Source organism: Mustelus asterias, chromosome 1 (assembly GCF_964213995.1).
Source record: "Mustelus asterias chromosome 1, sMusAst1.hap1.1, whole genome shotgun sequence".
NCBI lineage: Eukaryota > Metazoa > Chordata > Chondrichthyes > Carcharhiniformes > Triakidae > Mustelus > Mustelus asterias.
Genome location: NC_135801.1, coordinates 60703280 through 60716477, shown reverse-complemented (window position 1 = coordinate 60716477; position 13198 = coordinate 60703280). Strand labels below are relative to the sequence as shown.

At 42.8% G+C, this 13198-nt stretch overlaps 1 protein-coding gene across 1 annotated transcript in view; it reads left to right on the top strand.

The window, feature by feature from the left end:
• The window catches only part of LOC144493677 (calcium uniporter protein, mitochondrial-like), a 126753-nt gene that overhangs the window by 109080 nt on the left and 4475 nt on the right, over positions 1-13198 (top strand). Inside the window, exons 4-6 of the mRNA XM_078212981.1 lie at positions 4512-4616; positions 10099-10259; positions 11644-11847. Of these exons, the coding sequence (XP_078069107.1) occupies positions 4512-4616; positions 10099-10259; positions 11644-11847 (470 nt within the window). The remainder of the gene's footprint in view (positions 1-4511; positions 4617-10098; positions 10260-11643; positions 11848-13198) is intronic.

The following is a 13198-nucleotide window of genomic DNA, read 5'->3' as shown; positions in this document are numbered from 1 at the left end:
TTTGGGACAATCCCTTCACTTTCAAAGTTTAGTTGTTGTACCTTGGCTGTGTAGCTGTCTTGCTGCTTTTCAGATGGTATCTATCAAGGTGTTTCTGCTGTTTTATTTTGAGAACAGGTAATAAACACAGTTGCTTTAATCATGTGATCAGTTACAAGTTAAAAGTCTTTCTTCCAAAAAAAAAGGGTTGCTTTTTTTACATCCTGTTTTTTTGGCGGTTTTTTTTGCATGTTGCCATGGTTTCTGTAATTGGATGACTCCAGTCAATTTAAATTGTGCTTTTGAATTCCTTTCAGAAAAGACATTGTGTTTCAATGGTTAAATGAAACCAGGATGAAGTAGAAAGGCGAGTCAGCTGATAGCAGTAGTCTTGTTCTGTTGACAGTTCATCCTTAACAAAGGGACTTGTGAATTTCACAAGTGACTGTGATTGTCCATATTTTAATTCTATATTTGATTGAGTTTCAAGTCTATCTGGAACCAAAATTGACAAAGTGATCTGATATGTTATCAGCCGCCTTAAATACTGCTGTGTCCACATTAAAATGCAGCTATAAAATTTGTAGTATCTTCATGTACTGTACTGGGCATGAAAACACACTAGTACAATAACTTTGACACTGTGAAGTTAGACTTCTTGCGCTACAAAAAGTAACATTTTGCACCCCACAAGTTCTGGGCAATGACCATCTCCAACAAGAGAGAATATATTCATCGCCCCTTGACATTCAATGGAATTACCATCACACAATCCTCAGTAGCAATAACCTGGGGGTTACCACTGACCAGAAACTCAACTGGACCAGCGATATAAAAGCTGTGGCTACAAGAGCAGGTCAGCGGCAAGTACCTCACTTCTTGACTCCCAGTCCGTCCACCATCTACAAGGCACAAATCAGGAGTGTGTTGAAATACTCCCCACTTGCCTGGATGTGCGCAGCTTCAACAACACTCAAGAAGCTCTACAATGTCCAGGACAAAACAGCCTGTTTGATCAGCACCCCATCCAGCAGCTAAACATTCACTCCCTCCACCGCGATGTTCAGTGGCAGCAATATGTACCATCTACAGGGGCACTGCTGCAACTCACCAAGGCAACAACTTCAAAACCTGCGATCTCTACCAACTAGAAGGACAAGGGCAGCAGATGTTTGGGAACATCATCAGCTGCAAGTTCCCCTCCAAGTCACATACCGTCATGAGGATGTAACTAGTTGAGTTGATGAGGGGGAGTCAGTGATAGATAGAACATTACAGCGCAGTACAGGCCCTTCGGCCCTCGATGTTGCGCCGACCAGTGAAACCAATCTAAAGCCCATCTAACCTACACTATTCCAATATCATCCATATGTTTATCAGTGGATGTGGTTTATTTGGACTTTCAGAACGCCTTTGACAAAGTCCTTCACATGAGATTAGTGTGCAAAATTAAAACATGTAGGATTGGGGATAGTCTGTTGAGATGGATAGAAAACTGGTTGGCAGAAATGAAAAGTGGGAATAAACGGGTCTTTTTGCAAAGGACAGGCAGTGACTAGTGGGGTACAGCAGGGATCCGTGCTGGGACCCCAGCTATTCACTATATATGTTAATGATTTCAGTGAGGGAAGTAAATGTAATATCTCCAAATTTATGGATCACGTAAAGCTGAGTGGGCGGGGGAGCTGTGAGGAGGATGCAGAGATCCTTCAGTGTGATTTGGACAAGCTGAGTGAGTAGGCAACTGCATGGCAGATGCAATATAATGTGAATAAATGTGAGGTTATGCACTTAGTAGCAAAAACAGAAGACAGGCTATTATCTGAATTGCTATAAATTAAGTGGAATGTGCAACGAGACCTGGGTGTCCTTGTAAACCAGTCATTGAAGGTAAGCATGCAGGTGCAGCAGGCAGTAAAGAAAGCAAATGATATGTTGGACTTCATAGCGAGAGGATTCATATACAGGAGCAGGGATATTTTGCTGCAATTATAAAGGGCCTGGTGGTCCACACCTGGAATATTGTGTGCAGTTTTGGTCTCCTTATCCAAGGAAGGATGTTCTTGCTCTCTATGGAATGCAGAGCAGTTTTCCAGACTGCTTCCTGGGATGGCAGGACTACCTATGAGGAGAGATTGAGTCGGTTAGGATTATATTGACTGGAGTTTAGAAGAATGAGGGGGGAATCTCATAGAAACTTATAAAATTCTAACAGGACTAGACAGGCTAGATTCAGGAAGGATGCTCCCCAATGGTGGGGGTGTCCAGAACCAGGGGGTCACAGTCTGAGGATATGGGATAAACCTTTAGGACTGAGATGAGGAAACATTTTTTCACCTGAAGAGTGGTGAGCCTGTGGAATTCACTACCACAGAAAGCAGTTGAGGCCAAAACATTGAATATTTTCAAGGAGGAGTTAGACCTGGCTCTTGGGGTGAAGGGGATCAAAGGTTATGGGGGAAAGGCTGGATCAGGCTTTTGAGTTGGATGATCAGCCATGATTATAATGATTGGCAGAGCAGGCTCAAAGGGCTGAATGGACTCCTGCTTCTAGTATCTATGTTTCTATGATATAGAGATATTTCACTGTTGCTGGGTCAAACTCCTGGAACTCCCTTCCTAACAGCACTGTGGATGTACCTGCACCACAAAGACAACATCGGTTCAAGAAGGCAGCTGAATCAGAGGTGGGCAATAAAGGCTGGCTTAGCCAGTGACATCACATCCCTCGAACCAAACAAAAAGTAATAAGCTTTTTCTTTGATTTATGCTTCCCTGAGCAGGATTCAGTGCCATAAAGCCCCAGCACTAATTGGGCTAGTGGGACATGATTCAGCTGTTGCCTTGATGATTGCACTGTGGAGATATGGACCCGGGAGCTTGCAGAAACTCAGTTGAAGAACGGGATTTGGTAATGGGAGATGAATGCAAGCCTGTGAGAGCCATTTAGTTGAAAATTATGGGAATTCACAAGTGAAGCTAATGGTTGGCTGTTGTATTGATTGATTTAGCATCTCTGCTGTTAGTCCCAGAATAAAACCATCTGGTGTTCAGAAAATAGAACTTGCGTTGGTTTGAAAGCTGAATTGTGTTTTCAGTGCACTGAATGAATTTGTGCAGTTTTGTTATCAGCACATTGAGATAATTCAACCTTTATTTCAATTACAAAGTAACTGTAATGCATCCTCTAACACAGAGATGGGCAACCTTGGCTAGTTAGTGGGCCACATAAATGACCCTCCTTCATCTCCGTGAGCTGCAATATTGAAGTCTAGTTTGTTCACTAACCATGAGTGAGGTTGAATACATTTAATATACGCCAAATATTTCACAAGTTATAAAAAATGCTTAATCATCCATAAAAAGCTTCACAAGGTAAGAACAAAATAAACGTTTACACTTTGTTTGGACACAGAGGGAGTGGTCAATGTTGTGTGGAATCCGCATGCACCTCACTTCATGTGTCCTTGTTTTATGTGCGTGTCACTTCAGTCATACCGATAGAAAATAAACCACGTGGATGGAAACTAGCGGAATGGGCCAACCTTGCGCATGGGCTATGAAAGGCATAGATAGCGTGAACGGTGGGAAGCTTTTCCCAGATTGGTGGTGACGTTCACGAGGGGTCATAGGTTCAAGGTGAGGGGGGGGGAGGTTTAACACGGATATCAGAAGGACGTATTTTACACAAAGGGTGGTGGGGACCTGGAATGCGCTGCCGGGCAAGGTGGTGGAGGCGGACACACTGGGAACGTTTAAGATTTATCTAGATAGCCACATGAACGGAGTGGGAATGGAGGGATACAAAAGAATGGTCTAGTTTGGACCAGGGAGCGGCGCGGGCTTGGAGGGTCGAAGGGCCTGTTCCTGTGCTGTATTGTTCTTTGTTCTTTGGTCAACAAACTGTCTCGTGGGATGCATTCAGAACCCTGTTGGGCTGCAAGTGGCCCCCGGGCCTCAGGTTGACCACCACTGTGCTATCATAAATACTACTCCGCACAAAAATGGCACAACGTATAAACATGCAATCAATAACATTCACACAAATAATAAATTCTCTCACATTTACACGCTCATTATAAGTAGTCTGGTTTGGGTTGGTACAAAACTGATCCTTGACTCCATTTTGTCATTTGTGATCCATATTTGTCTAATAAACTTCTAATCGCCCATTGCATTCTGATCTTCATCAGAAACAAATGTGGGTTAATATGTAGAAAGGAGGATGTTTTGGTTTTATTATGTGTAAATACAGTGCGAGAATTTGGAATGGTGAAAATGCTACTTAGCTGCTGAAGTTGAAAATATTTTCTACAGGTCACAGTGTAACCAGGGGCTGGGACTAACTTAGACTTGAACAGAAGAGTCAAACCTCCTCTTTTACTGTGGTTGTACGCACGTTTCAGATACATTTATTTGAGCATCTGTCTTTGCCAGCTCTGAGAGAGATGAGCAAGAGAGACTTCAGGCTGTTTAAAAATAATTAGCGGCTATATCTCTCCCTCTGTAATCAATGTTTTGTTTGCCTGCAGATGGCACTAGAGTTTCATCCACAACACCAATCACCATTTTATTAACAAAGAACTTTGAACTGGTTATTAATGAAACAAAGTACTTTGTAAAGCCCCCGACAAGAGGTAAGAAAGATTTCCTGACTGCACTCTGAGCAAGATAATTGTTCCCTTTTTAATGATGTTTGAAAATCTTTGCAAGCCTCAACATTTGAAAAAAACATTTCTGTCAAAATCAAAAGTGTGTTTCTGGAAGTATCTTAGTCATGAAAGTTAGATAACAATTATCTGCCTACATCCTCACTCCATAATAAACTGAAAAGCTCTTAACGTAAATACTACTTGGAACAAAAAATGTTTCCCTGTTGTCAGGTATTCTGCGCAGGGATGATCTATGCCTTAATTCAGCTTACCCATCTTTATTCCACACTGCTCGATCCTAATAACATTTTACCAATCTAAGCCTTGAAAATTTTGATTGATCCAATATCCACAAGCTTTTGGGGGAGTGTTTCAGATTCCCAACCACCCTTTGTCTGAATCGGGCTTCCTTCACTCCTTAAAACGCATAGCCCCAATTTTAAGATTATTTCACACTGTTATATTAAATGCCAATTCCATTCATAATTGAACCAAAGCTTATTTGAACCCTACTTTATGAATCCTACTTGATCTTATGAAAAAATTGATTTGGGTTCATAAGATGCACCTTAGATCATCTATGGTATTTATATATGGTTCTCACTCTTCACGTTCTGTCTGGTGAAACGAGGGCAGCACAGTGGCACAGTGGTTAGCACTGCTGCATCACAGCGGCAGGGACCACGGTTCAATTCCCGGCGTGGGTCACTGTCTGTGTGGAGTCTGCACATGCTCCCCATGTCTGCGTGGGTTCCCTCCGAGTGCTGCTGTTTCCTCCCACAGTCCTTTGGTTAGGTTGCTGGTTAGGTTGATTGGCCATGCTAAATTCTTCCTCTGTGTACCTGAACAAGCGTCAGAATGTGGTGGTTCGGGGATTTTCACAGTAACTTCATTGCAGTGTTAATATAAGCCTTACTTGTGACACTAATAATAAATAAAACGCTGGAAAGGTCTGAATACTGTTCATAATCCCTGTACAACCTGGTAACCTTTTAAGAGAAAGGAATTTCCCCACCCCCACCCCCGCACCCCCACCCCCGCACCCCCAACATGACTGCAGCAGCAAGAAAACTGCTGAATAAAATTTATTTTTTAAAACTTTAACTGTAACAAATCAACGTAATTCAAGCATTAATTAACAGGTGAATGTTATTTCAAATAAAAAGATAAATTTCGCTTTAAATAATACAACCAAGACACACCTGGCACAGTTACAAGCACTCGCATCACTTCACGCACACATGTGGCATTGTGTATAACCTCCCCATCTTTCCAAACTGAAACACAGGATCTTTGGTACACAAGATCTTTCACTTCCCAATCAATGGATTAGGCCCTCGGTGGCTTTTACCCGCAGCTGCCTTCTCTCAAGTTTTTGGATTTGGTTAACAACACACCCTTGCAGAACCTCCTAAGCTGCGTTCTCAATCGTCTTGGTGGCACAGAATCTTCCTGTGACCCCTTTCAGAGCCAAATAAATCCCCTCAAATGGTTTATTTGGCTCTGGGAAGGCGAGCTGTGGCAGTGACCTTGTCCAACCACAACTCCGGCCGCAATCCCTGTCTTCAATGTTTTGTCCTTTTTAACTATATTCCACGCAGCTTCTTGAACAAGATGTTTTCTTCTTCCCCTCAACTGCAGATTCTGTTCTACCCCAAACTATCTGTCTCTTCGGGCTTCTGAAACTAGTTGTTATCTGATATCCAGTTAACTGACTATTTAATCTTTGCTACAGCTCCAGAGTAACCTAGGTCACATGAGCCACTCTCAGAAGTTTAAGGACAAATTGCTAGAACAATCTTAGTTTCACTTTGGACTTTTTAAAGGCCAACTGACTGACAGAAGAAAATAGACTTTCTCTAAAACAGAAGTGCCATCATAATGCTTATTGTAGAATTATAGACAGTGCAGAAAGAGGCCTTTTGGCCCATCGAACTGCACCAACTCTCCAAAAGAACATCCCACCCAGGCCCTATCCCCGTAACTGCATGTATTTGCCATGGCCAATCCACCTAACCCGCACATCTTTGGACTGTGGGAGGAAACCGGAGCACCCGGAGGAAACCCACGAAGGCGCAAGGGGAACATGCTTGTAGCTGAATTGTAGGTGTTAGGATAATGTTCGAAAGCCAGCTGTGCACTTTTCTCGGAGGCCAAGGTTTGAATTATTATTTTGTCTCCGTTATCTATTCATCCTACATTCACTCCCTCAACTTGTACATGTGAGTGTGAGATAAATTGTCCTTTACTCCTGGTGGTTTTGGCAAACTGGCCAGATCAGTCCTAAGATGGATCTAAAAAATATATTTCAATTCAGTTTGTATGTTTTCAAGAGCTTGAATTTGTTTTATAATCAATTCTGACCATGCCGGGGCATGTTCCAGCTCTTTATATTACTTAGCTGGCTGCTGCATTATCTTTATATTACCCAACGGCCGAGTGCGATTTTAGTGGAAACAAATTGTGGTTTTCTGCTTATGTATGTGGGGTTGACAGCAAGTGTGGACATGTATTTATTTTAACAGATTGACTTGGAATGCATCAGTGCTGCTGAGTGATAATGGTATAAACTTGACAATCAGTATATGCATTCTGGCTATTTAAATTCAGCTACAGCACAAATAATGCCCTAAGAGTTTCCAAGTAGATAGATTGTTGGCAGTGTCTCTAAAATTGTTTTTATTGAACATGGACGCATGGTGCCAGCTTTCTGTAATTTCTGTGTTCGATGACTTTTCAACCTTGATTTAGAGAGACCCATTTTCAAACTAAATTTGTTGACAAGGCTGCATATTAAAGTGGAAGCTGTTGTTTCATTTTAAAATTCTCATCCCTTGAGTTCAAATCCCTTAATTGCTTAACCTCTCCCTCTTTTAGCTCCAGATCTCATTACAGCCCTGGTCCACAGAAATTAATTAATCATAGAATCCCTACAGTGCAGAAGGAGGCCATTCAGCCCATCGAGGCTGCACTGATAACAATTCCACCCAGGCCCTATCCCCGCAACCCCACGTATTTACCCTGCTAATCCCCCTGGCACTAAGGGGCAATTTAGCTTGGCCAATCCACCTAACCTGCACATCTTAGGACTGGGAGGAAACTGATGCACCCAGAGGAAACCCATGCAGACACGGGGAGAATGTGCAAATGCCACACAGACAGTCACCCAAGACCAGATTTGAACCCAGGTCCCTGGCGCTGTGGGGCAGCAGTGTTAACCACTGTGCCACCGTACTGCCCAAACATGGACAAAAGAGCTGAATACAAGAGGTGAGAGTGACTGCCCTCCACTGCATTTGGCTGAGTGTAGCATCAAGGAGCCAGTGTTCAGTTCCAGGCAATTACTAAATCAGTCTGCTTTACAAATTTGTGTACGACAAGACATTTGTGCCACACCAGTGATAGACATTGGCCATCTCCCCTGGATACCTAATAGCATGACCATCACTGAATCCTCCACCATCAACATTCCATTGACCAGCCATTTAAATATTGAGACTGCCAGAGTAGGTCAAAGACTGAGAATTCTCCAGACACACTCACCTTATAAATCCCTGAAAACCGTCCACCATTTACAAGGCATAACCCAGGAGTGTGATGGAGTCCTATCCACATCTAGATGAGTGCAGTTCCCAAAGCACTGAAGAAACTCTACACTATCTGGACAAAACAGTCCGCAAGATCCCTTCCAAATCATGTTGATTTGGAATTGTCACTGGCTCAAAGGCCTAGAACCTCCTTCCTAACAGCACAGTGGGTGTACCTATACCACATGGACCGCAACAGTTCAAGAAAGCGGCTCACTGCCACCTCCTCAATGGTCAGTGGCATGGAACTACCTGGAAGTTCTCCAAGTTACTCACCATGGTGACTTCACTGTCGCTGGGTCAAAATCCTGGAAGTGTCTTCCTATCAGCACTGTGGGTGTACTGACACCTCAGGGACTGCAACGGTTCAAGAAGCTCGCCACTGCCTTCTGAAGGGCAACTAGGGATGGGCAATAAATGCTGGCCTAGCCAGAGACGCCCACTTCCCATAAATGAATTTGAAACACTCTATACGCTACCCCAATTGAATTTGAAAAGATTAATGTGTTCTGGTAGATTGCAGGATCCTTTATTAACCGCCACAAATTCCTGACAGTGAGTGAAATGGTTGCTGCACAGAGTTGTTCAGACCTAAAGAATAAGTAGAAAATCTCTAAGATCAATCAGGTTACCTTGGTGTCAGGGGGATTAGACTGATATCAAACAATATAGTATTGGAAAACAATTACTGTTCTATCCTTCATTTTAAACATCTGAATATCACCCACTGTGGAAGCAATTCATGCAAATAACAGTTGGGCACTATACTTCAGTAAGGAACATTACAGTTTATAATTTTAATTAATGGCAGTAGAACTCTTTTTATGTATTTAAATCATGCCACATGTTGTATACAATTATCAGTCACTGTTTGGGGACACGGCTTGTGTTTCTGTTTATAATAAAAATGTGATTTAATGATTTTAACTTCGTTTCTTTTGAACACTTTGAAAAGTGCTTTCAACAGTAGGGGGTAGGACAAACTGAGACTTGGTGATGCCAACATTTCCCACATTCGAGTCTCATAAATACACAAAGCAACTTCTGCAGGTGGCATAATCCATTATATTTCCATTACTCAATTTAAAACAACTCTTTGACATATAGACCAGGATAAGTCATTGTTGGCACTTACCTCGGGGTTTCCTTTGTGAGAGAGAGATTGATATCAGCGTGGCTTAGTGATAAAGCATTCTCGCCTCTATCAGAAAACTGTGGGTTTAAGCCCCACTCCAGAAACTCCATCACTTAAACTAGACTGACACCTCCGGGCAATACTAGTGAGAGCTGCACTGTTGGAAACACTGCCTTATCATAGAATCCCATTCGGCCTATCGAGCCTGCACCAATAACAATTCCATCCAGGCCCTATCCCCTTATGTATTTACCCTGCTGCACCCCCTGACACAAAGGGGCAATTTAGCATGGCCAATCAACCTAACCTGCACATCTTTGGAGTGTGAGAGGCACCTGGAGGGAACTCGCACAAACACGGGGAGAATGTATCACCCAAGACCGGAATTGAACCTGGGTCCTTGGCTCTGTGAGGCAGTACTGCTAACCACTGTGCCACAATGCCACCCCTATGAACGAGACAAACTGAAGTGCTATATCTACCCTTTCAATTGGATGTAAAATATGCAGCAGCATTATTCAAAGAAAGATAGGGGTGGCCTGGCCATCACTTACCCCTTAACCGATATATAAAGAACTGCCCTCCATAGCCAAATCTCCCTACATTTCCCAAGTTTTTTGATATGTTTTACAATTTATGACCATTAATAGCTTCCTGAATTATACATTACACATTGCTGAGTGGTTTTTCAGGGTCTAAGTTCTGTGTTAATTCTGTGTTCTATGTTTTCCTTCCGCTGTCTCAGACTATGTAAGCAGCGAGCACTCGGTAGAAATGGATGATGTAAAGAACCTGGTTCAGAAGCTTTACATAGCACTGCATGCAGAAAATCACCAAGTGCACAAAGAGGGAGAGCTGCTAGAGAGACTGGAAAATCTGAAGGGAGAGTTACAGATTCTGGAACAGGTCCGTGATTTAGAACAGTTTGCTACTAACCACTTTTTATTGAAAATGTTATCTTCCCCTACAGATTTATCAATAAATGGACCAACCACATTTCTCATTCTGCATAAATGGCCCAGTCTGTGCTTTTTCACACAACTTGCCATGATGTAATTCATTCCAGGTTTCGACGTGTTGATCGATTGATTGTTCTTCGTTATCTTTCAACGCATTCTTTGACATCCTGGGCCTATAATTCTGCAGCAGGTACTGTGACGAGAAGTCATCTGATTGCAGAGTGTTTGCTCTTAACAGGCAATTGAAAAACTAGCTCATGTGGGTAATCTCAAGAGAGCTCTCCACTTTGGGTTAGACTGCAACAGGAAATAAATGATGTTTACATCTTGATTTTCCAACCTAAAGACATTCCCTGATCACTTTTCAGGTGGTAACCTTCTCAAGCGTATATGTCTTACAGGTATAAATATATATAGAGAGAGATTGGTTGCCTGTTAATGTCGAACCAGCTCATTAACCCTTACAAGTCACCATGCACAATTTTTAAGTTTGCTTTTGTTTCTGCCTTGTAATATTTTCATTGAAATAGCAAAATTAATGACCTGATGCGTTAGTTCAATGATGGGGCACCACAGTGGTTAGCACTGCAGCCTCACAGTGCCAGGGACCCGGGTTCGATTCCCGGCTTGGGTCACTAGCTGTGTGGAGTTTGCACATTCTCCCCGTGTCTGCGTGGGTTTTCTCTGGGTGTTCCAATTACCTCCCACAGTCCAAAGATGTGCAGGTTAGGTGGATTGGCTGTGCAAAATTGCCTCTTCGTGTCCCAAGACATGTGGGTGAGGGGTAAATATGTGGGGTTACAGGGGGATGGGCCTGGGTAAAATGCTCTGTTGGACCGTCGGTGTAGACTCGATGGGCCGAATAGCCTCCTCCTGCATTGTAGGAATTCTATGATTCGATGTTAACTGTCTGCAGTTCAAGGGTAATGAGGGATGGGCAACAAATGCTGGCTTTGCCGTGAAAGAATAAAGTAAAAATAACCACTCGAGTCCTGAGGTGGAGGAAGTAAGTATAGTGTCTCTGAATTCTGGAAACTAACAGTAAAGGAGAAAGACAGTGACTGAGTGGTGTTCGTCATGTTGTCGGTGCCTGCAGGTTGCACCCACTAGGCATTGAGAATGTTATCAGAACCATCAGTAACTCTCTTTTCTTTTTATCTTTTCTTACATTTGTATGTGGGTTAACGAAAGTGCAATTATTAGCCAGGCCTCCCACAAAAAGTAAAAGCTCTTCAAGTAATCAGACTCGACTGTTACCATGTTTGTAGCTTGTCAGCTGCTGGGTCACAGAGAAGGTGGGCAATGTGTAACTAGAATTTCTCTCTCTCCAGGTAAAATCTCAGTTATTTCTGAAGGCTGAAACTAAATCCAGTCGATTGATGTGGGTTGGTTTGGCGCTGATGTCCACTCAAGCTGGAGCACTGGCCTGGTTAACATGGTGGGTCTACTCCTGGGATATAATGGAGCCAGTCACTTACTTCATCACATATGGGAGTTCTATGGCCTTTTATGCGTACTTTCTCCTCACACGCCAGGTAACTATCAAGTTGGAAGTACACTTTTTTCTTTGTTGAATCTGTGGTCAGAAGTGTACATTTACAGTCTAAGTATGAATAATAATCTCAGAATTATTACAGTTCAGGAGGAGGCCATTTGGACAGTCGTGTCTGCACCCGTCTCTGCGTAGGAGTAATTAACCTAGTGCCACTCCCCTGTCTGTTCCCTGTAGCACATTCCTCCTTTTCAGATAACAATCCGGTTCCCTCTGGAATGCCTCCACCACCACACTCTCAGGCAGTGCATTCCTGAAAAGATTTTGCTCCATGTCGCCATTGCTTCTTTTGCCAATTACCTTAAATCTGTGACCTGTTTCTCGATCCTTCCACCAATGGGAATATTTTATCTCTCTCTATTCCCATGATTTTGAATACCTCTATCAAACCTCCTCTCAACCTTCTCAACTCCAAGGTAAAAAACCCACTTTCCAAATCTATCTACTACGCTGAAGTTTCTCATCCCAGGGATCATTCTCATGAATCTTTTATGCTCTCTCTCCAATGTCTTCTCAACTTTCAAATTGGGCACAGTAATCCAGTTGAGGCCAAACTAGTGTTTTATACAATCTTAACATAACCTCCTTGCTTTTATTCTCCCTGCCCCTATTAATGAAGCCTAAGGTGCTGTCTGCTTTATTAAGCATGCTCTCCACTTGCCCTGCCACATATACACCCAGGTCCCTTCGCTCCCCTTGTACCTGTATTTTTATATTGTGTCTCCATGTTCTTCCGACCTTCAGCGAATCCCTTCAAACATCGTACAGCTACTTATTTTATTTCTTAATTTCTTCACATTTCTGCCTTGGTTATAAAATAACAGCAATAAGGTTCTCCATCTCAAAAAAAAAACTATTTCCTCCATTTTATGTGTAAATATGGCATGAATTATGAAATACGCCTTGTAGAGATGGGAGAAAGTTGATTGCAGACTTTAAATTAAGTTTTTAAGTTTTGGGGGCAGCAAGGTGGCACAGTCTTTAGCACTGCTGCCTCACAGTGCCAGGGACCTGAGTTCAATTCCAACCTCGGATCACTGTGTGGAGTTTGCACGTTCTCCTTGTGTCTGTGTGTGTTTCCTCTGGGAGCTCCGGTTTCCTCCCATAATCCAAAGATGTGCAGGTTAGGTGCATTGGCCATACCAAATTGTCCCTTAGTGTCCCAAGATGTATAGGTTAGGTAGATTAGCTAGGTTAAAAGTGTGGAGTTACAAGGATAGGGTGGGGAAGAGGGCCTGGGTAAGATGCACTATCAGAGAATTGGTGCAGACTTGATGGGCCAAATGGCCTCTTCTGCACTGTAAGGATTCTAAGTGAATTTAAGGAAATAAAAT